Below are 22,570 nucleotides of genomic sequence, written 5' to 3'. Positions count from 1 at the left end.
ACCATGGGAACCTGTTACTAAAATTTTTGGATCCCACCACTGCCTGCAACCATCTTAATGAATATATTCATGTGTTTTTTTAAGTAAAGATTTTTGAAATTTGGGATTCAAATTTGGGATTCGAAGTGCTGTCAAGTCATGGCAGGCTGTTCAAGACAAGCCACTAGCAGAGGTGTTTCACCCTTGTCTGTTTCCTGGACTTCCTTGGCGGTCCCCATCCAAGTTCCAGTCAGGACCCTGCTTCGCTTTTGAGATCTGACAAGGTCGGGCTAACCTCGGCCACCCAACCAGGGTGGGATGAAAATCAGCTTTCAATTTAACTTGTCCATCTGCGTAAGTTTTATTTATTAAAACATTTGTATCCTGCCTTTCCTTGTGGTTGAAGATGACTTACAATGAGAGTTTAAAAAAAATATTTCCGGTTTAAAACCCAAAATAACAACAAGAGAAATTTAGGCAGAGTTTCTGAGGACCAACCTTAGTCAGACTTTGCATAGGACCGTGGTGGCGAACCTTTGGCACCCCAAATGTTATGGACTACAATTCCCATCAGTCCCTGCCAGCATGGCCAATTGGCCATGCTGGCAGGGGCTGATGGGAATTGTAGTCCATAACATCTGGAGTGCCAAAGGTTCGCCACCACTGGATTTTGATTTCTCCCAAATTGGTTCTGCACCAAGACAGGAGCGTCGTGAGTTTGATGCAACTGGCTGTAGACAGTTCAGCTAAATCGATGGCATGACCAGAATGAATACTCCCAGAGTATTGTCGAAGGCTTTCACGGCCGGAATCACTTGGGTGCTGTGTGGTTTCCTCGGGCTGGCGGCCAAAAGTTCCCTAGCAACATTCTCTCTTGGCGTAAGCTCGGGCCTGCATCTTGTGGAAGCTTGCATCTCTGGTAGCTCAGATCCTCGGCTCAGATCCTCTGAAGATGCCAGCCACAGATGCAGGCGAAACGTCAGGAGAGAATGCTGCTAGAACACGGCCATACAGCCCGGAAACCACACAGCACCCAAATACTCCCAGAGTTTCCCCAGATTTTTTGTGACACAATTCACATTAACACAAAGTACGTTCTGATTTGCTGAATGGTCTTCACAGTCTATGACTTTGTGTGAAGCCTGAATGTTTAGTCAGCTAGAAGATTGTTTCCATCCTGTGATTCATTAAATCCCGATGGGATGGCCACTTCCTTTATTTTATGTAATCACAAAGTATATTCATTTGTCCTATTTTGATAACCCCACTAATTAATGTCCGGCACAGGAAGCTTTATTGCTTCTTTAAACAATAAAACACAGACTTTTCCTGGTCCCGGGTTGGCGTTAAGTGACAGCCGCAGATAACTTTCTAAAGACAAAGGCAGAGCAGGGTTTTCCATGTACTGCTAGACATTGAAAGTTTAAAATAAAAATCAAGGACATGCAAAATGAAAGCCCATATTACTATTTTACACAGATCTGACTTGTATTAAAGTTTTGAACCTTTACAGGTTTCATAAACCAGCTTCATGTTTCACGTATGAAATACTAATGATATACTATAGCATAAGCATTTATTGTCATTGTGCACGCACAACAAAATTTACAGCAGCATTCCTCGATGCACACAATTTCAGACTCATACCCCATCCTCCCTTTCCCCTTCCTCCACCCATCCCTACACAGCCCCAAACACATCAACACGAAGCCGCGGAGTTCAGCATAGCCACAGCTCTAGAGTAGAAGCTGTCTCTAAGCCTCTTTGTCCTAGTTTTGATAGACCTGTATCGTCTGCTGGATGGTAACAGTTCAAAAAGAGAGTGTGCTGGATGAGACGGGTCTCTCAGAATAGGGCTATGTTCCTAAGTATGGAGAAATTTTCAAAGATTCCATAGCTGTGGCTTCCTTGAAATAAATTTCAAAACTATATTTTGGATTGTGGATGCAGTATCAAATTAACTATATATGATGATACAATACAAAAAGGAAAAGAGATTACAGGAGAAAAAGTGGCAGTTAAGGTTTGATCATTTTTTCCTCTTCCTGATTTTTACATGATTATGTTGATTTTCGGTATTACCTGTCCAGTTTTTTCCCCTCAGGAAAACACACCAGTATTAAAGAATTCAAATGCATCAGTTGTCAACATGCCTATTTCAAACACAGACCAAGAAATTATAAAATGAAATATCTTGAGAGATGCTGAAACTGAGGTAACTCAGTAATGGAGGCAGAAAGAAAATGTAAAATGCAAAAACTCTTCCTGGAACCATGGCACTCATCCTCTAAAATTGAAGTCTGCTCTTTTCTAATGCAATCTTCATGAAAAAGTTCATTATCCATGATTCAGTGGTGAAGTAGGAAGCCACAGTAAGGCCCTTTCCGCACGGGCCATTTATGGCGCCCTGGGGACGGCAAAAACGCCGTCCCCAGGGAGCCGTTCGCACAGGCGGCACTGCTAAAACGCAGCAGCGCCGACCTGGCTCCCCTCCACCACCCCCAGGGCGGCGTCAGGCCGCCTCGAAAAACCTCCCTCCTGGAGGGAGGTTTTTGGAAAACAGTGCATTCCTGGCGGCGCGGTGCGAACGGCACCGCCGGGAACACGCTGTTTTCCCCCTCCCTCTCCCACTCACCTCGTCGCCTTCGTCGCTCTACAGGACTGCTGAGACCCTCCCTCGCTGTCCTCCGACCCCTAGAGGTCGCAGAGCAGCGTGGGCGGGTCTTAGGAGTCCAGCAGGTCGACGAAGGCGACGAGGTGAGTGGGAGAGGGACGGGGAAGAGGCGGCTCCACACGGAGCCTCTCCCACGCCAGCCTCACCAGGGGGGGCCTTCCTCGCTTGCAGCTGCTGTCGCGAGAGCGGCCTCTCACCCTCCGTCAGAATTCCTAAGTCTGACCTCCCCTCTGCAGATTTAAGAATCCCATAGATGAGTGGACCTAAGGTGGATTGAATTAGATCTATAGATTAGCAGAGCAGCACTGTTGTATTCCTGCAAAGGGGGGGGGGTATGTTTTGGGCTGGATATGGGGAAAGTTACTAAGAAAGTAGTATTGTGTTGATCTGTTTATGACTCACAGGAGTGTTAGAATTCAAAACAAACATTATAACACAAAAAACAATCTCCTTGGGAAAAAACACCTTTTTTAATGAGGATTTTAAAATTTTATTTTGCATTTTTCTGTTTTTTAATGTGCACACTCCAGAAATACAACTGGAAAACTCCCAGGTTCCATCATAATGAGTTTGCTCTGACAAGACAATTCAAAGTAATAGAGGATCTCAGAAATCCAGGAATATAATGTAACATATACCATGCACAACGCTAACAATCACCAGGAACCTTGAATTCTGAAAAAAAACCATTCATTTAAATCCATTTATGAAAAACCTGCTAGATATTTGAGCACTCTGCTGCACCCAAGGACATTTGTAATACTTTGCTCTCAGTAATAAGATATTTACAATTGTATTGACTTTGGACATTTTGTTACCTTTATAAAAAATGATTTCCTCCATTTTAGCATTTCAGTTTTTGCTTCCCTTTTATTCAATGTAATTGAAATCCACTCAAGTTAAAACAGAACTTCAAAAATATGTCCTCAAAATGTTTTTAAATATGTAGCATGTTAATTCTGACTATCATCACTAAAATTAGTACTACCCTGTTTCCCCGAATATAAGACATCCCCGGAAAATAAGACATAGTAGAGGTTTTGCTGAAGTGTGAAATATAAGGCATCCCCCAAAAGTAAGACGTAGCAAAGTTGTTTTTGAAAAATAAGACATCTCCTGAAAATAAGACATAGCACATCTTTGGGAGCAAAAATTAATATAAGACACTGTCTTATTTTCGGGGAAACACGGTAGTAATGAGGAAACATCAGACTGGCAAACAAAAACCAGAATGGATTGATTTGTGGGGAAAAAATTACCTTTTGCCCAAGAGTCTTAAATTGGCCTGCAATTGCTGGCCCTGATCAGCACGCCCCAATCCCCTCACCCAATCCCTCTGCCTGGTTACAGCTGCTAATTCTCTGGTGGAAGTTCTCTTTCCTTCCAACTTGCCAACCTGTCTGTCTCTCCCTGCCCGGCAGCGTATGGTTTATAGGGACACGGAGTCACCCATGTCCCCGGGCGTATGCCTTTTGGTCACGTGGGGGGGGGGGGCACTGGGCATCCCCCCATGTGACCAAAAGGTGTGCACCCCCGCTGCACGCCACCAAGTCCTGCCCCCCGCCTCCCTGCAGGGAGAGAGCCATGTATGTTTTGCTGGGGATGGGAGGTGTTTTGTGAGCTGGTGCAAAAAAATCATTGTTTGGTTGTGGTAGGGGAGGGTGGACGCCCATACTGGGGGGGACACAGGTTTTGTCCCCGGGCTCCAGTTTGCCTAGATATGCCTCTGGCCCTGGACCTGAGGGGAGTCAATTCACATAGCCCTACCCTCGGGAAATCGAGGATTCCTATCCTGCTTTACGCAGATGATGCCCTCCTACTTTCACGCGCAAAGGTGGGCCTAAATCGACTTCTAAACCAATGCGTGAAATATTGCAGCACCAACAACCTTGTTATCAACAAAACTAAATCTAAAATTATGTTTTTTTTCTAAGATCTGGCACCCTTGACAAGTTAAGCTATTTAAATATCCGAGCTTAAATTTCCACTTTAGAGCTGGGTGGTCACCTCACAGGAATTGAGTCCTAGCATCAACAAGGGTTACTATGGAGGCGTTTCTTCTTTAAAAAGGGCCGTGAACCTGCAGCAACAAGAGCCTTTAACGCCAAAGTGCGCCCGCAGCTTCTATACAGAGTCCCACCATGGATACAATCATGGAATAGGGATGCTGAGCGTATTCAATCCATTTTTAATACAAGACTTTGGGTCTGCCACTCAGTACCTTATGCAGTACTCTGCTTGGAAGCAGGCCAGCATCTACTTGAGACCAGGTCACGGTGCATAACATTCAAATACTGGTTGCATCTCTGTTTTAGACATGGAGACCAGAGTGTTTCTTCTCTGGCCCTAGCCAATTTACATTCTACACATTGGTGGGCCTACATTGAAGCAAAGCTTCATGTTCTTGATCTATCGTTAGTCACGTTGGCCATGTTATCACCAACTGAAATTCTGAAAAACATCAGGGCCAGATTGTATGAGTCTGAACATCGATTCCTCCTTTCCCAGGGCAGTAAATTTTGCTCCCCTCTTTTCCTTGGTATTCCACATGGCTGAATATCTGTTTGTCCTTTCTGATCCCAAACTCTGCCGGGCCTTTTCTTTAGGCAGATGTAACATCCTGCCCTCCTCTTTAAGACAGGGAAGAGGCAAGAAAATACCACATCACGAAAGACCATGCATCTGTGAGATGCACTGTGAAGAATTTGTGGACCATGTTCTGCATTACTGCCCCCTTTATACAGAGGAAAAAATGTCATATTTAATTAGCAATGAGAACTGGACTGACCAGCGAAAGACTGTGTACTTACTAAACAACAATTCCGGAGTAATCCTAGAACAGACTGCAAGGGTTCTCAAATTGGTTGTCAATAAGCGATCTTTATTTATGTAATATATAGGTCATGTCTCTAACTCGTGTGTGTGTGTGTGTGTGTGTGCGCGCAATAATATGCCAATAAAGGTTTATTGTATTGTATTGTAACCTGGAGCGTATGCAATCAAACTTCCTCTATAAGATATTTGGCACCCCACATTGTGTCCCTTATGGTGTGCTTTGTCTGGAACAGGGGTCGGGAACCTTTTTTACTCAAAGAGCCATTTGGCTCGCTTGCCCGCCCGCCCCCCCGCCCACTTTCCCACCCGCCCACTTGGAGCCCGCTTGCTTGCCCCCCCACTTGCCAGCCCGCCCCCCTGCTTGCTTGCTCGCCCCCCCTCTCACTTGCCCGCCCCCCTGCTTGCTTGCTCGCCCCCCTGCTCACTTGCCCGCTTGCTTGCCCTCGCCCCTGCTCCACTCGCCTGCTTGCCTCGCTCGTTTGTTCGCCCCCCTGCTCACCCGCCCGCCCCCCTGCTCGCTTGCTCGCCTCCCCGCTCACTTGCCCGCCCGCCCGCCTCCCTGCTCGCTTGCTCGCCCCCCGCCCGCTCGCCCGCCCCCACTCGCCCCCCCTCCGCTCGCCTGCTTGTCTCGCTCGCTTGTTCGCCCGCCGCCGCCGCCGCTTGCTCGCCCCCCTGCTCACTTGCTCGCCCCCTGCTCACTTGCCCGCTTGCTTGCCCTCACCCCCGCTCCACTCGCCTGCTTGCCTCGCTCGCTTATTCGCCCCCCCCGCTCACCCGCCCGCCCCCCTGCTTGCTTGCTCGCCCACCCCGCTCACTTGCCCGCTTGCTCGCCCGCGCACGCTCGCCCGCCCCCCTGCTCGCCCCCGCTCACTTGCCCGCCCGCCTCCCTGTTTCTGCTTCTGCACAGATCCAAAAAGTTTATCTTTGCTAGAAATGAGGGAGCTTCACCTTTCGAAGTGGTGGCTCCATATTGAAAAAAAAATCTTCTCCTTGGGTTTCTCATGGGAGTCTCTTCATATGCTTACCGCCACGGAAATTTACCATCATCTAAAGACCAGACTGTACGACCAGGAATACCAATCTCTCCTGAGTGCTGCACAAAGCTCCTGTTCCCCTCTATACTTTGGGATCCCCCCCCCCCCCCGAAATCTAGCCCTGCTGTATATTTAGAACAGCTTGTGAACTATAAGTGCAGATGGGTCATGACCAGAGCAAGGTGCAACTCATTCTCCTCTGTCTATCTTCAAGGTCGTTTCCTTAACATTCCACAAAGTGAGCGTTGTTGTCGGTATTGTCCCAACGCTATGGACTCAATCCCTCATATCCTGCTTTACTGTTCAGGGTATAATGATATTAGAACCGATCTGGGAACTTTACTACCTCTAGAATTTATGTTTCTCTCAGACAAACTAAAAATGTCTAAGCTATTGAACAGCCCTCGTGTAGAAATTTCTGAAGCAGTTGCTACATTTTTAATCCATGTTCTACATGATATATAACAATGATCCTGTTTTTGTACTTGGAATGTAGGGTACTTCTGGTTTATGCCTACTAAAGGTTTTTGGATTGGATTGGATTGCTCTCCCCAGGCCCTTTATTTTGTCATGGCAAGAAAGACTAGCACTCCACGCCACCTCATTCCCATAACTACACCACATGCAGGCTAACTTTACTAGTTCCTCTTCTAATTGTGGTGTCAACCTGCCCCACTGTGCCGACAGCTGGTCTTGGAATTAAATTCGACAACATGTTTTTGGCAAAAAAAGTTCTTCTTACCAAAGTAATCAGCTGGGTGTGGACAATGTCTTCGACCAATACCGCAGATTCATGCAGAGGCCGGCGAGCATCCCCTAAGGAAAACCTGAAAGGCAATTATTTTGAAACTGTTACTTCCTGTTACCGGGGGGGGGGGGGTTACTCCATAATGAAACAGAAATCGACTACATAGTGCAAGTGAATCATAAGAATAATTGTATTACAAATTACATATAAAACATGTCCAACATAACAAGGTTAACCTTGAATTATGGCCCATTGACTCCCACAATGGGGATTCCAGTATCATTATACCATCTTTCCCTACCCTAAGCAGAATTGTTAGCAAAAGCCAGCATGGAGTAATGATTTAAGAGCTGGGATTCTAATTTGGAGAACCAGGTTGATTCCCCGCTCCTCCACATGAGCAGCAGACTCTTATCTGGGGAACTGGATTTATTTCCCCACTCCTTCACATGAAGCCTGCTGGGTGACCTTGGGCTAATCCCAGTTCTTTCCAAACTCTGTCACCCACACCTACTTCACAGGGAGTCTTGTTGTGGAGAAGGGAAGGTAGAGAAAAGAGGGGTTTAAAAATTACTCTTCCTTCTTTCTTCAAGTAGGCTAAGAGACATTCAGAGGTGGTTTGATACTGACTCTTTGTCATGACCCTGGACATCCTTAGAGGTCTCCCATCCAAATATTTGCCACAGTCGACCCTGTTTAGTTTCTGAGATCTGATGAGATCAGACTAGCCTGCGCTATCTCAGGCCCGTTCTGCACAGGCCAAAAACAGCACCCCAGGGACGGTAAAAACGCCGTCCCTGGGGAGCTGTTTGCATGGCTGCTGCCTCCACAACAAGGCAGTGCTGTGCTTCCCCCCAAAAAAACTGGGGGGGGGGGGAAATGCTGCTTTCGAAACTCACTCAATGAGCGAGTTTTTTTAAACAAGAGCGTTTTCCCACCTGCACTGTGCAAATGGCACCAGCTTGAAGGCGCCGCTTTTAGGTGCCTCTGTTTGTCCTTTGAACTTTCCTTCCCTTCTCTGCATAGTTCCGCAGGGAGGAAGGGACACTCCTCCTGCCCTCCAACCCCCCGGGCATTGCCGTGGCCACGGGGGCATGTCCCTTCTTACCTGCGGAGCTACGCAGGGAAGGTAAGTTTAAAAGACAAACGGAGATGCCTCTGTGGGCCGCAGCTGCTCCGGGGCCACTCGCACGGCATAAAGTATGGCCCCTGCAGAACAGGCCTCAGTCGGGGGAGGGGGGGACATCGTCATCCACTGGAATTAATTAATTAACTGATGACACACACACAGGCCTCTGCAGTCGGATCTAGGAGTTGAGTTGGTGCTAACTGGCTGCTGATTTACATGATTCAATTAACCGTATTATTCAGTTATTCAATTAAATTCCCTGTGGCCCTTCTCTCTCTCCCCAACGGGCATGGAAAAAACCCCTAGTGATCTGCTAAATGGTCCTCCAAATCATTTTCGTTCTATTACCTTGCCCAAAACTTTTTCCCTAGGAGTATTTCGAAGAAGCTCTTCACATATAAACACCCATAAACAGGGTTTTTTTAAAAAGCACCTAACCTCTTTAAGGTCCACATAAGAAACTGGGTTGTCAAAAGAGCAAAACAACGGGGCTTAAATGCTGACCAATGCTATTGGTCAGAATAAATTTACCAAAAAAAAGCACAAAATGGCTGACTTATGAAGATTATGTTGACTACAAAGGAATATCAAAGCCTCCCTAGAAGAGAAAGTGTGGACTGTACAGAGAAGAAGAAGAAGAAGAAGAAGAAGAAGAAGAAGAAGAAGAAGAAGAAGAAGAAGAAGAAGAAGAAGAAGAAGAAGAAGAAGAGGAGGAGGAGGAGGAGGAGGAGGAGTTTGGATTTATATCCCGCCTTTCTCTCCTGCAGGAGACTCAAAGGGGCTTACAATCTCCTTGCCCTTCCCCCCTCACAACAAACACCCTGTGAAGTAGGTGGGGCTGAGAGAGCTCTGAGAAGCTGTGACTAGCCCAAGGTCACCCAGCTGGCGTGTGTGGGAGTGCACAGGCTAATCTGAATTCCCCAGATAAGCCTCCACAGCTCAAGAGGCAGAGCAGGGAATCAAACCCGGTTCCTCCAGATTAGATACACAAGCTCTTAACCTCCTACGCCACTGCTGCTCACTGTTTGAAGAACACTGTTTATGGCCAGACACTAAAAACAATAAAGCAGGGGGTGGGGGAGGAGTGCATTTCAGGTCAGAGTCTTTGGGAATCCAGCCTTAGCAGCTGAAATTGAATTAATGACTTAAGCGATCATCATTGCTTCTGAACACAGAGAAGTTCCTTCCACGCTCTCATCACAGTACTTTGCCAAGAGGTCGTTTTCCTCCTCTGTATACAAACCGACGGACAGGCGTTTAACGTTTCTTCTATTTAATCAAAATGTTTGTGTTACTGTCTTTTTAACGGTAAAAAGCTTCCACATGGACCTCTTCTCGAAGCAGAGAAAGCACTTCCTGTGCCTCTCTGATAGGAAACCTGAAACACATTTTCTACAACATGTTTTATTTTCATACCCTCCTGCTGTTGCATTACACAAAAGCAAGGTTCAGGCAGCTATGTTGCAACATACAACAATTACTACAAAGGGGAAACACCATTTTTTCCAGTGGTACCAACAGCTGCCCCCAAACATAAAAAAATGAGAGTGAAATAAAACAACGAAAGCCTGAACATTCAGACACTGACAGTCGAAATGAGGAACAGGCAACTGATTACTTGTTCCGCCTTGAATGGCCCGGGCAAGCTTGATCTTGTCAGATCTCAAAAGTTAAGCAGGGTCGGCCCTGGTTAGTATTTTGTCAGGAGACCACAAAAGAGGTCTAGGGTTGCTATGCAGAGGCAGGCGATGACAAACCACCTTCCTAATGGAGTCACCAAACGTCAACTGCATTTTGATGGGAACACCCTGCAAACTGGTCATATGAGGGGCTATCTCTGGCCCCTGATGCTGGCCCACAACACAGCCCGCAGAGCCATCCCAAAATGCTCCTGTCTACTGAAAACCTTGTTGGTCCCTTAAGGTGCTACTCGATTCCAATCTAGCTCTTCTACCGCTGACCAACCCAGCTGCCCCCTGAAACTGTTATCCTATGAATTCATTAGTGTCTATAACAGTGATTCTCAACCAGGGTTCCGTGGTACCCTGGGGTACCATGAGCACGTCCCAGGGGTACCCTGACAATGCTACCACCTGCCCCCCCCCCCACCGGAATCAAATGGATTTTGAAGGGGCGGGGGGAGGGGGGTTTGGAAACCTCATGAGCTTCCTTTAAACAACATTTAAAACAGCATTGTTTTATTTGCCTAAATGCGGTGTGGATTGGGGGGGTAGATTTAAAGGGAGCTTTCCCTTTAAATCCCCCCAAATCCATGCCGAAATTAGGCAAACAAACAACGTGGCTGTCAATGCTGCTTTCCCTCCCCTCCCCTCCCCCTGCTTGCCACTCCCCCCACCTACAGGCCAAAAAAGGAAAAAACCCTTAAAAATTCAAAAAAAATTCAAATGAACCTCAAGGGTACCTTGAGATATGAAGAGTAAGGTCAAGGGTACCGCGACATCGAAAAGGTTGGGAAACACTGGTCTATAAGATACTTAAACTCTGGTTTTGCTACACCAAATTCTTCCCGGTGGCATGGGAAGGCAAACAAATGCTAGATCTCGTAACCTTAAGCCAATAAATGGATTCTTGAGGTATTGATCAATAGTGTTTATTGATGAGGCATCAAAGTACCAAAGCTTGGCAAAGCCAGTTCTAACAAATCTGGTATTTGCCATCCCCTTTATCCCCCTGCAAGTTCCCCCTCCCGCTTTCACAAGAAGTTGTGAAAACAGCTCTTGGAGCTAAGGTGCCCCAAGGTTGGCGATAGATAGTAGTAAAGAGTCACCTGGCTTCCTGCCCCGATGAGATAACGGAGGTAACTCTTTTTCTCATGGGACCAGGGTGTCAGGGGAAGCCTAGTTATCTACAAAGTATGTGGAGACATAAAGAAAAGGTCAAGGAAAGAATGCTCCAAATGGCAGTGGTTACATATAGCAGGCTGGTTGCAGATATATTTTAGTAGCATTGATTTGCTATTTTAAGCAGTTACATTGTGGTAGGAATGCATCTCAATCACATAGATACTATCCCCCTGACAACAAAAAGAATCACCACCATCACATTGGGCTCTATGAACTTACACCATTCAAAAAGGGGGGCGTAAGTCTGAGAGCTGGGGCCGTGACTAACTGCCGCAAACCCAGGGTGGAAGCCACTCCTGGACAGGCTCTGCCACTCCTCTTCCACAGACCAATTTCCACCATCCCCACCCCCGGTTTGGATGGAGCTGTTACTCTGTGGAGCCCATAAAAGAAAACAACCAATAGGGCAGTGGTGGCGAACCTATGGCACGGGTGCCAGAGGTGGCACTCAGAGCCCTCTCTGTGGGCACGTGCAAACAGAGTCGCGTGCCCCCCCTCCACATCTAGGCTGGCCTGGGCCACTGGGCTCAATTATTTGCATTAAACCTAAGACCTAGTTTTGGGGAAGCAGTGTAGGTAACCCAGATAAATGCTGTTAAACCCCACTGATTTTCTTGCTAAGAACTAAAGCTTGATTCTTCACCTGGGAGTAAGGTCAGTTGCTGGCAATGGGGCTTGCTTCTGAGTAAACCCTCCTAGGGTTGTGATTCACCCATTGGAAGAGTTGCACGGTTGCTTCAAAGCAGAGCCACCGACTACCACGAATCTTACTCCTGAGTAACGCACGCCTCGGAGCCAATTGTTTTTTTCTAAACTAAAACCTCAGTATTCAGGTTAAATTGCCGTGTTGGCACTTTGCGATAAATAAGTGGGTTTTGCGTTGCAATTTGGGCACTCGGTCTCGAAAAGGTTCGCCATCGCTGCAATAGGGGGAGAATTGAGGTTGGGTTACCTAAAAGTTTCAACCCATTCAGCGACAAAGACATCAAATGAAGGATCCGTTTCTAACCATTCTATATAAGCGTCTTCCCCCGCCGTGGACACCAGCTGATTCTAATAAACAAGGGAGTGTAACTAAAGTGCTTTTATGATGGATTTTAAATTAATTATACATTTCTATTTTCCAAGGGTAAGACGCATTTTTAAGAGATTGCCAGATAAATGAAAATACATAGGACACCAAGTTTTCATAATTCCATAATGCTTGCAGTTTTATTGTACTTTTGTGGGTAGTATTCTGCAGCTATAGAGACCAAATCCCCCCCCCCCCCCCCACCCGCCGCCTATCTTTTGATAAACACCACTACCAAGCCAAGTTCTGTTACATGGTTTGGTTTACACCAACATAAAACAGGAGCAAACAGCACCTTAGTTGCTTCTCAAATTGTTACATTTCAAGTTAAGCGCTTTCAGCCTAAATTAACTGTATAAATCCTCTGATTGACAAAAAAGAAAAAGAAACATATAACTTAATTCAAGCCAGTTGCCAGGGCCCTAATACGTTCCATTTGGCGCAGGGAGCTTCAGTCTGGATCAAGAAAGAAATGAGACAAGAGCCTTTCTTGAGTACGCAAACTGGACTGCGATCAATCATTTCTGTTCTTGGTAAAAGAAGGAATAAGTTTGCCTCAGTCTCAACAATACCATCCGATGATAAAAGGAATTTAGCAAGCTCCAGAGGAGACGAAGATTCGAACGTCCCTTCCAAAGGAATAGGATAAAAAAAGTCAAAACATAATACCACTGTATATATACATGGCAAGTGTTAACTAAATGTGGAAATCCCTGGCTATTTTCAATCTAAATTAAAACCACAGGACCATTTAAAAAATAATCTGAAGGCTGCAAAAGCCGTGCTTCGCTGGACTGTCGATGCAAGTCTTCGTCAAAGATATTTTGGGCTTACCTCAAATCTTTTTATTCTCATTATGCTCCAACTGTCCCTATTTATCGGGGACTGTGCCTGCTTCCACTGCCTCTCCCTGGAAAACTATTCCCCGTGTCCTGCCTTTTTTCAGATGTCTTGTTCTACACACTTAGTACGAATTGTGAGTTGAGCACTGTCGTTTCTCAGCATTCATCTCCGTTTTCATAGCCTACAGATTAAATCCCTGGCCCCTTCCGCACACGCAAAATAATGCGTTTTCAAACCACTTTCACAACTGTTTGCAAGTGGGTTTTGCCATTCCGCACAGCTTCAAAGAGCACTGAAAGCAGTTTGAAAGTGCATTATTCTGCATGTGCGGAATGAGCCCCTGAGTGGAGAGTGGCTGCCTCTGCAGCACATACTCATTTAATTGTGTGCACATGAACAGTAAGGCACTGAGCCACACAAAGTCTGCCATTTTGCCCGTGGCACTGCCGCTGCTGAGCTGTTCTCGGACATAGTGAGGAAACACAGCAAGACACGGTTTTCTCTAGTGCAGCCTCAGCCAAAAGAACTATCATATGAATATGTGAAAAGGGTAAGCACAGGAAAAGTGCTTCCCGTGAGGGCCCATGTTGGTCTGCTGCAAAAGAGAAACATTCAACTCCAACAAGGTTTCCAGGGTATCAATATCAGTTAAAGTGCCCTTCATCAGATATTCAAGTTTTGACTCTCAGAAGTTTATATATTCTGGGAAACCTTGGGCGTTTCCCCACTCACCCTGATCCCCCCTATGCCGCGCACTGCTCTCAGTGCACGGCATCCCAGGTGCGCGCCTGGGCCATTTAGGTGGAATCTCTTTTCCTGCATGCAGAGCGCGGGGTCATCAAAAGGCGCCCTTTGCAAGAGCGCCAGGGATGCCGCGTGCTGAGGGGCCGCGACAGCGGCAGCGTCGGGGCGGCTGTGCTGTCGCTGCCCCTCTCGTGGGAAGTGCCGGGGGACCCCGTGCTACTCTCCTCAAGTAGCGCGGGGCTTAAGGTAAGTGGGGAAAGGCCCCTTGTTGGTCTTTAAGGTGCTACTGTTACCAAAAACAAGCTGAAAGTCCTGTCACATTTCTCTCTTCTGCAGATGTGCTTCGGTTTGCTCCCCACTTGTTCAGTTTGCCCTTACTGTTCCCAGGAGAGTCCTTACTCCAATTTGCTTGTGCTTTTCCTGTTGGACAGGACAACGGGTCTTCTTTATGCTTGCAGATGGAGGTCCATTGCTGTGACTCAAGCTGGCATGGTATCACAAATTCAAAGATGAGACAGATAGGCCTGCAGGGCTTGGTCTATGAATCATAGACTTGGAAGAGACCACAAGGGCCTTCTAGTCCAACCTTCTGCCATGCAAAAAGACACAATCAAAGCACTCCTGACATATGCTCATCCAGCCTCTGTTGAAAAACCTCCCAAGAAGGAGACTCCACCACGCTCCAAGGCAGCGTATTCCATCATAGGACAGCTCTGACAGTCAGGAAGTTCTTCCTAATGTTTAGGTGGAATCTCTTTTCCTGCACCTTGAATTTATGACCATATATACTCGTATATAAGTAGACTTTTTTCAGCACATTTTTTGTGCTGAAAAAGCCCCCCTCAACTTATACGCGAGTGAGGTGTATTTTAAAAAATATTTTAGGGGGCGCAGTTTTTAGGCTAGCGGCACCAAAACTTCAGGCCATCATCAGGTGACACTCCTGATGATACCAGCCAGGTTTGGTAAAGTTTGGTTCAGGGGGTCTAAAGTTATGGACCCTCAAAGGGGATGTCCCCATCCCCCATTGTTTCCAATGGGAGCTAATGGTAGATGGGGCTACATTTTGAGGGTCCATAACATGGGACCCCTTGAACCAAACTTCACTAAACCTGGGTGGCATCATTAGGATAATCTCCTGCTGATACCAGCCAGGTTTTGTGATGTTTGGTTCAGGGAGTCCAAAGTTATGGATCTGCAAAGTGGGTGCTCCCATCCCCCATTGTTTCCAATGGAAGCTAAGAGTAGATGGGGCTACCCTTTTGAGGATCCATAACTTGGACCCCCTGAACCAACCTTCACCAAACCTGGGTGGTATCATCAGGGGGGTCTCCTAAAGATACTCTGAAATGTTGGTACTGCTAACATAAACATTCCTCCCCTGACAGGCACCCTCAAATTTTCCCTAGATTCTCCCTTTAAATCACCCCCCCCCCCAAGTGGATTTAAAGGGAGAATCAGGGCTTACCAATAGCTGCTGCATTTCCCACCCTCGACTTATACGTGAGTCAATAAGTTTTCCCAGTTCTTGGTGATAAAATGAGGTGCCTTGATTTATATGCGGGTCGACTTATACATGAGTATATACGGTACTTGCCCGAGTCTCTGGAGCAGCAGAAAACAAGCTTGTGCTCTCTTCAACATGACGTCCCTTCAAAGATTTAAACATGGCTACCATGTCACCCTTAACCTTCTCTTCTCCAGACTAAACATACCCAGCTCCTTAAATCTCTCCTCATAGGACATGAATTCCAGACCTTATACCATTTTGGTCGCCCTCCTCTGAACCCGTTTCAGTTTGTCAATATCCTTCTTGAATTGTAGGGCCAAGAACTAGACACAATATTCCAGGTAAGCTGACTGCTTTGAAGCAACAAGGAAAGGCAACATACCTCTGTTAGCCACGTCAATAGTTTCAAAAGACAGCAGGAGTCAATCAAGAGGCCATAACCCAAAGAGTCATATTGGTCCTTACAAGCAACGCATCTTGTGTGAGTAAGGCCCTTCCTCGTGGACAGGCCTGGCTAGATTTTACACCTTAGAGAACAAGTAGGCCATTATTGTAGTTGCATGATACAAAGGAGAATCTTAGAATCGTTGGGTTGGATGAGACCACAAGGGCCATCCAGTCCAACCCCCTGCCATGCAGAACACAAAATGCCGACTGCTATCCTACTATGCATCAAAGGTACACGTTTATGCCAACGTAAACCGATTCAAGGTGGAGGAAATATGTTTAGGATGGCAAGTTAACAAGTTTCCAGTCCCACTCTTCCGTTTGGTAATTTTGGTAAGTGCAGGCAACTGATTCAGATACAAGCCTGTACTTGCTCATGATAGAAATGAATGCAGCTTATTATTGCAATGGAGGGATCCCCTCTCACTGCACAAAGAGTTCAACTGAGTCCCCCCTCCCCCCCAAAAAACAAAAAAAAAACAAATCAGGGTTGCAAAACTGAGGTTAAACAGAAGTTTTGATTCCTAGTTTGTGGGGACAAAACAAAGTCCACGTTGCCATACTTGCACATTTAGGTCAATGGCAGTTTGATTCAACCCAACTATTTTACTGATTTGTTTTAAAATGTTTTTATGGTGCCTTTCCACCAATTGAGTGTCCCTAAGACAATTAACCAATAAAAACATTAAACCCAGCTTTTGAAAAAACGTTAAAACCAGCTTTTGAGAAGACATATTACAAAAACAAGAACTAAACAACACACATAAACACAAAAGAGGGCCAGACAAAACAGATAAGTCCCCATCTGCTGGCCAAAGACAATGACAGAAGGGGACAGATGACTAGCAAGTAAGCTATTGAAATGCTACTACCCTGTTTCCCCGAATATAAGACATCCCCGGAAAATAAGATGTAGTAGAGGTTTTGCTGAAGTGCGAAATATAAGGCATCCCCCAAAAGTAAGACGTAGCAAAGTTTTTATTTGAAAGCATGCCTGACGAACAGAATACAGAAATATAAGTCATCCCCTGAAAATAAGACATAGCGCATCTTTGGGAGCAAAAATTAATATAAGACACTGTAATGAAAGACACTGTAATGAAAGACACTGTCTTATATTCGGGGGAAACACGGTACTAGAATCCTCTGATCCTCTGAAGATGCCAGCCACAGATGCAGGCGAAACATCAGGAGAAAATGCTACCAGAACATGGTCATACAGCCCGGAAACCACACAACACCCCAGTGATTCCGGCCATGAAAGCCTTCAACCATACAGATGGGTTATTGACTCAATAAAGGAAGCCACCGCCTTCAGTCTGGAAGACCTGAACAAGGAAGTTAGCGATCAGACATTTTGGAGAACATGGATTCATAGGGTCACCATGAGTCTGAAATGACTCGATGGTACTTAACACACACACACAAGTAAAGAAATGGTGCCACCACATAGTATGTCATGGCAGACTTCTAACACCAGCCCAACATTCACTCTATGTGTAAAGGTTTCAATGGTGTTGATGGGAAGGGCAGCCGCCTAACCTTGAGTACATTCCACAGCCCGGGCGATGGGCCAGCTTCATCGGCGGAGACTTTATCTCTGCGCGGGAGATGAGGTCTCCGTTCCCATGGGAAGCCGGGAGGGGGATGGGATGGATAGAGTTATAACCTGTGCTTCTGGCGGGAAGTGTCATTCCTGCCACTGCGTGTACTTGAGCTTTCTAAGATGTCTGAATAAACGGTCTTTTTCACCAAAGAGCCTTTTATTTCTGCTTCTATGGAATTCCTTACACTATGGCTGTGCTTTCCCAGCCATATTTACATTGTAATGCTTGCTTTTCGGTGTGTGTGATCCACGGGATTGTGTTTATAACATTACAAGACCTGGGCTCAGTCCTGCAGCAATACTACACGGTGATACAATGGAGCAATTCTCAAAGGTTTAGTACATTAACAACGCAGCCACCTATCTTTGAATACGCATTTTAAGCACTTAACATGCTCTCGTAATGAAAGAAGCTGAAATATTGCATGATAAAATCTCTTCAGGAAGAACCCGTTTATTTTCACATTAATACTCCCCAATCCTTTTTTCAACTTTCAAACAGAATGCTTAAATGTTTAAAAATGTTATAGCCCACAATAATCTGTTCCAGGCAGCAATGAAGGAGCATAATAAAAAAAATACAGAAGTCAAGATGTCGCCTGGAAGCACTTTATGGCAAACATTATAAAGATAACAGAGCAGAGAAGTTCTAGTTCAATCCATTATAAATACCTCATTCTTCTTAAAATCACAAAAAACATATTTATAGTTAAGAACTCAAGCATGCTTCTCCTCAGAAGACTTCATTTAAGTGCAATCTGGCAGGATTTTTGGAACGAGAAAAGAAGGATTTCATAAAATATTGATGTCTTAGAGTCACTCAAGTTTTGATCCATTTGCTACAAAAATAAAGGCAGCATCATGTTGAAGAGGGAGCAAGCTTGTTTTCCGCTGCTCCAGAGACTAGGACAAGGAGTAATGGATTCAAGGTGCAGGAAAAGGGATTCCACCTAAACATTAGGAAGAACTTTCTGACTGTCAGGCTGTTCGAAAGTGGAATGCACTGCCTAGGAGTGTGGTGGAGTCTCCTTCTTTGGAGGTTTTTAAACAGAACCTGGATGAACATATGTCGGGAGTGCTTTGATTGTGTGTTCCTACATGGCAGGGGGTTGGACTGGATAGCCCTTGTGGTCTCTTCCAACTCTATGATTCTATAATCTACAACCATTAATTACATTTCAGTTACTTAGTCCAAAAAACCTCACCAGTCATACCCAGCATAACCCTGAAACACCAAGAGAAAATTTGTTCATGGCAAAAAAACAAAAACAATATGAGCCAATTTTTTTTAAAAAACCCAGCCAAGATTGATGTGAATCTGCTAATGACTGGCTGAAGAGAAATTGGGCCCCATTCCACCAAAATGGCCTTTTGTAATCCAGTTCATTGAAATACCATACAGATGTTTCCAGAGGCGGAGCGAGGGGAAACTGCGCCCAGGGTGAACGTGCGCCCTACACCCATGCCACGGCATCACCTGCTCCCAGCCTGGAATACCCCCCACCACACCACCTCAATGGCCCAGCTACACCTCCACCGCTGTTCCGTCTGGGGTATCGCTCCCCCCCCCCGCCCTGTGGGTGCTACGCCACTGGATGATTCTAAAAAGTGATTGGTGTATGTGGACTATAATCACTTTATGGCCCAACCAGCTCATGCAACATTTCTGCTTGTCTGTCTTAGAAACAGCAAGTTGGGCTATATGAGAAGGGTTACAGGCAGTGGTGGGATTCAAATAATTTAACAACCGGTCCAGATGGTGGGATTAAAATAAGTTAACAACTGGTTGTTTACAAGCACCAGTTTAACAACCGGTTCAGCTGAAGTGGTGCAAACCTGCTGAATCCCACCACCGGTTACAGGTCATGGTGAACCCAGGTTGGCTCAACCAACAAACTGAAGGGAAACAAAACTCAACTTAAAACAAGCTAGAAACCAAAAGTTTGAGAGAAAGGAAAAATTCTTTTTAAAAAAATGTTATACATTTTATTGTGCAGTGCAGAACAACTAGAGTTAAAAATAAGCCCCTTTAAAATCCAACTTAAGTGTATACTCAGTGGACGTACTTCCAGCAGAGAACAATTTAACAGTCAAGAATGGTTACACGTAAACGATGCCAAAAAAGGCCAGATGCATGTTGACCCCAAAAGGGTCCTCTTCATTGGTCAGTATAATTACACACACGTCCAAGTATTTTTCACAAATTTATGAATTTTCTTATTCAGGCCAGGAGGTGTGTCTGCATCTATAATAAATAATAGTTCCCAATAAAGATGTAACTAGATAATATAATTGTCAAGGAGCTATCATTCATTCTCAGTGGTATCCACAGACCACGACATTCTCTGGGATTGAAGTAAGATCCCAGGTGAGTTCTCATGTGCACCAACCAAGCCAGGTTGCCTGCCAGTTAACAGCAAAAATTCTCACCGCACTCCTTTCCCCTCACACACACACACACACACACTACCCAACAAGGCTGTCAGCCCCTGATCAGTCACTGTGCATATGACAAAATACTGATCCTATGGCAGACTCATCTCAATGGGTATAAGTTACAGGGAGAAAGGTTCCTAATGGATATTAGGAAAAAAAATTACTAGAGGAGTTGTGTAGTCAAAGGCTTTCACGGCCAGACTCAACTGGTTGTGGTGGGTTTTCCAGGCTGTGTGGCCATGGTCTGGTAGATCTTGTTCCTAACATTTCGCCTGCATCTGTGGCTGGCATCTTCAGAGGTGTATCACAGAGGGAAGTGTGTTACACACTGTGTCCATGTCCTGTGTCCAGTGAGAAGTGTGTTACACACTGTGTCCATGTCCTGGACTAAACATTCCCTTCTCACTGGACACAGCGTGTAACAGACTTCTCTCTGTGATACACCTCTGAATATACCAGCCACAGAAGCAGGCGAAATGTTAGGAACAAGATCTACCCGACTACGGCCACACAGCCCGGAAAGCCAACAACAACCAATACTATAGGAGTTGTTTAGCAGTAGGATCTGCTACCTAGGAAGGGTGGTGAGCTCCCCCTCACTGGTAGTCTTTAAACACCAGCTGGACAAACACTTGTCAGGAATGTTCTAGGCTGACCCAGCATTGAGCAGGGAATTGGACTAGATGGCCCGTATGGCCCCTTCCAACTCTATGATTCTCTGATACTCTACAGAACTAAAGTATCCATTCACATATACATGCACAGGCACGGGTATTACTAGAACACCAAGGTGGTGTAGTGGTTATAGCATCAAGATGTGGGAGATCTGGGCTAGCATTCCCACTCAACCAAGAAACTCACTGGGTAACCCTGGGCCAGTCCCTTTCTTTCCCTACATCACAAAACAGGAGTATGCATGAATGCCACTCGCAGCCCCTTGGAGGAAGCACGGGATAAAAATGTATGAAATATACAGATGATGTCATCTACACAGACATCAGAAAGAAATCTGACACCTGCCGTGCATCTTGTGCATTTATAAGAGCATGAAATACAGGGAAATTTAGGAATATTGATTGTTTTGCATACTCAGCTTGCTTCCTTTTCTGGAACAGCCTGTCCCACGGCCTAAACCACAAACTGCAGACACCTGGGTTTGTTTTTCACGCAGGATGACACCAGCTCTTTACACCTTTCATAATGTCAGGTGTATGTCCTCAATATTTGTATAGTACTTTTTAAACTAACAAAAATTGCAACATCCTTCCTGGACCTCACTGTCATGCCCTGCTGAATGCAAAAATCCCACAGGGCTCTTTTTCTTTTTTTGTTTTGGGGTTTTTTTTGGGGGGGGGGGGCGACAGTGGTTAAAGACTGGGGAAACGTCGTGTCTTTATCTGCCTCCGTATGTTCTTCATATAGCTCTAAGAAATTTCCCATGATTCTACAAATTTTAATTATAATCCAGCCCCCACTCTTCTTCTCCCTACTGGGGCTAATCCCAGCCTAGGGAGGCAGCTTGAGCCAGGAGGAAAGAGCAGATCCTCTTCCCCCAGGACATAAGAACATAAGAACATAAGAACATAAGAACTAGCCTGCTGGATCAGACCAGAGTCCATCTAGTCCAGCATTCTGCTACTCGCAGTGGCCCACCAGGTGCCTTTGAGAGCTCACATGCAGGATGTGAAAGCAAGGGCCTGCTGCTGCTGTTGCTCCCGAGCACCTGGTCTGCTAAGGCATTTGCAATCTGAGATCAAGGAGGATCAAGATTGGTAGCCATAGATCGACTTCTCCTCCATAAATCTGTCCAAGCCCTTTTTAAAGCTATCCAGGTTAGTGGCCATCACCACCTCCTGTGGCAGCATATTCCATTGCCATTGCTTCAGGGGCAGGGGGTGGCCCAGAGGATGGCCAAGGCAAGAGACATTCAGGAGCGCCTTGCCATTCCCTGACTCCGGACTTCCTTTGTGGTCTCCCATCCAAGTTCCAACCAGGACCAGTCCTGCTTAGCTCCAGGGATGTTCATGGAACCATAGAGTAGGAAGGAGACACACAGGCCCTTCAGTCCAGCCCCCTGTGCAATGTCGGATCAGCCAGAACATCCCAAACAAGTGTTTGTCCAGAACCGCATAATGTAAGGAGCCAGTAAAGTCCAGGCCAAAAGTAACTTTTCAAGTTCTTTATTGAGCTGGCATTCTAAGTCGAACACAAGCAATGCGGGAACTGGCCTCCCAATGTTCGAACAGCCTCTTTTACCAGTTCCCACCAATGTTAGATGAACACCTGTAGTTCCCATCCGAAAACCACATTGAAACAGTTTCACACAGACAGGCAAAAGAAACAGGAGATATAGATACTAGAAACTACAGATACTAGAAACACTCCCCAATCTGGGCATCCCGCCAACCTTGTCAGACGAAAACCTTCCAAGGCTAAGCAGCAACTTTACACTGTCGGCTAAAGACAGCACAGGAGCAAGGTATAAAGTATCAAAAAGGTGGGCCAAGTGGGCCCCTCCTATGCTGTACCAGAGGGGCCACTACCCTCAACTTACCAGTGGCTATCAGTGGGCCTCCAGGAATATTCCTGGTCAGCTAAAGGCCAATCCAATGCTAAATACCCCCACCCTCCAAATGCAGCTTTTGAGGC

The 22,570-nt window shown here is 45.9% G+C and overlaps 1 protein-coding gene across 1 annotated transcript in view; it reads right to left on the bottom strand.

The window, feature by feature from the left end:
* SUPT3H (SPT3 homolog, SAGA and STAGA complex component) overlaps positions 1 to 22,570 on the bottom strand; it is a 266,061-nt gene that overhangs the window by 75,833 nt on the left and 167,658 nt on the right. Inside the window, exon 2 of the mRNA XM_048506781.1 lies at positions 7,265 to 7,349. Coding sequence (XP_048362738.1) covers positions 7,265 to 7,349 — 85 coding nt within the window. The remainder of the gene's footprint in view (positions 1 to 7,264; positions 7,350 to 22,570) is intronic.

This window comes from Sphaerodactylus townsendi, linkage group LG01 (assembly GCF_021028975.2).
Source record: "Sphaerodactylus townsendi isolate TG3544 linkage group LG01, MPM_Stown_v2.3, whole genome shotgun sequence".
Lineage (NCBI taxonomy): Eukaryota > Metazoa > Chordata > Lepidosauria > Squamata > Sphaerodactylidae > Sphaerodactylus > Sphaerodactylus townsendi.
This window is presented reverse-complemented; position numbering and strand designations above follow the sequence as displayed.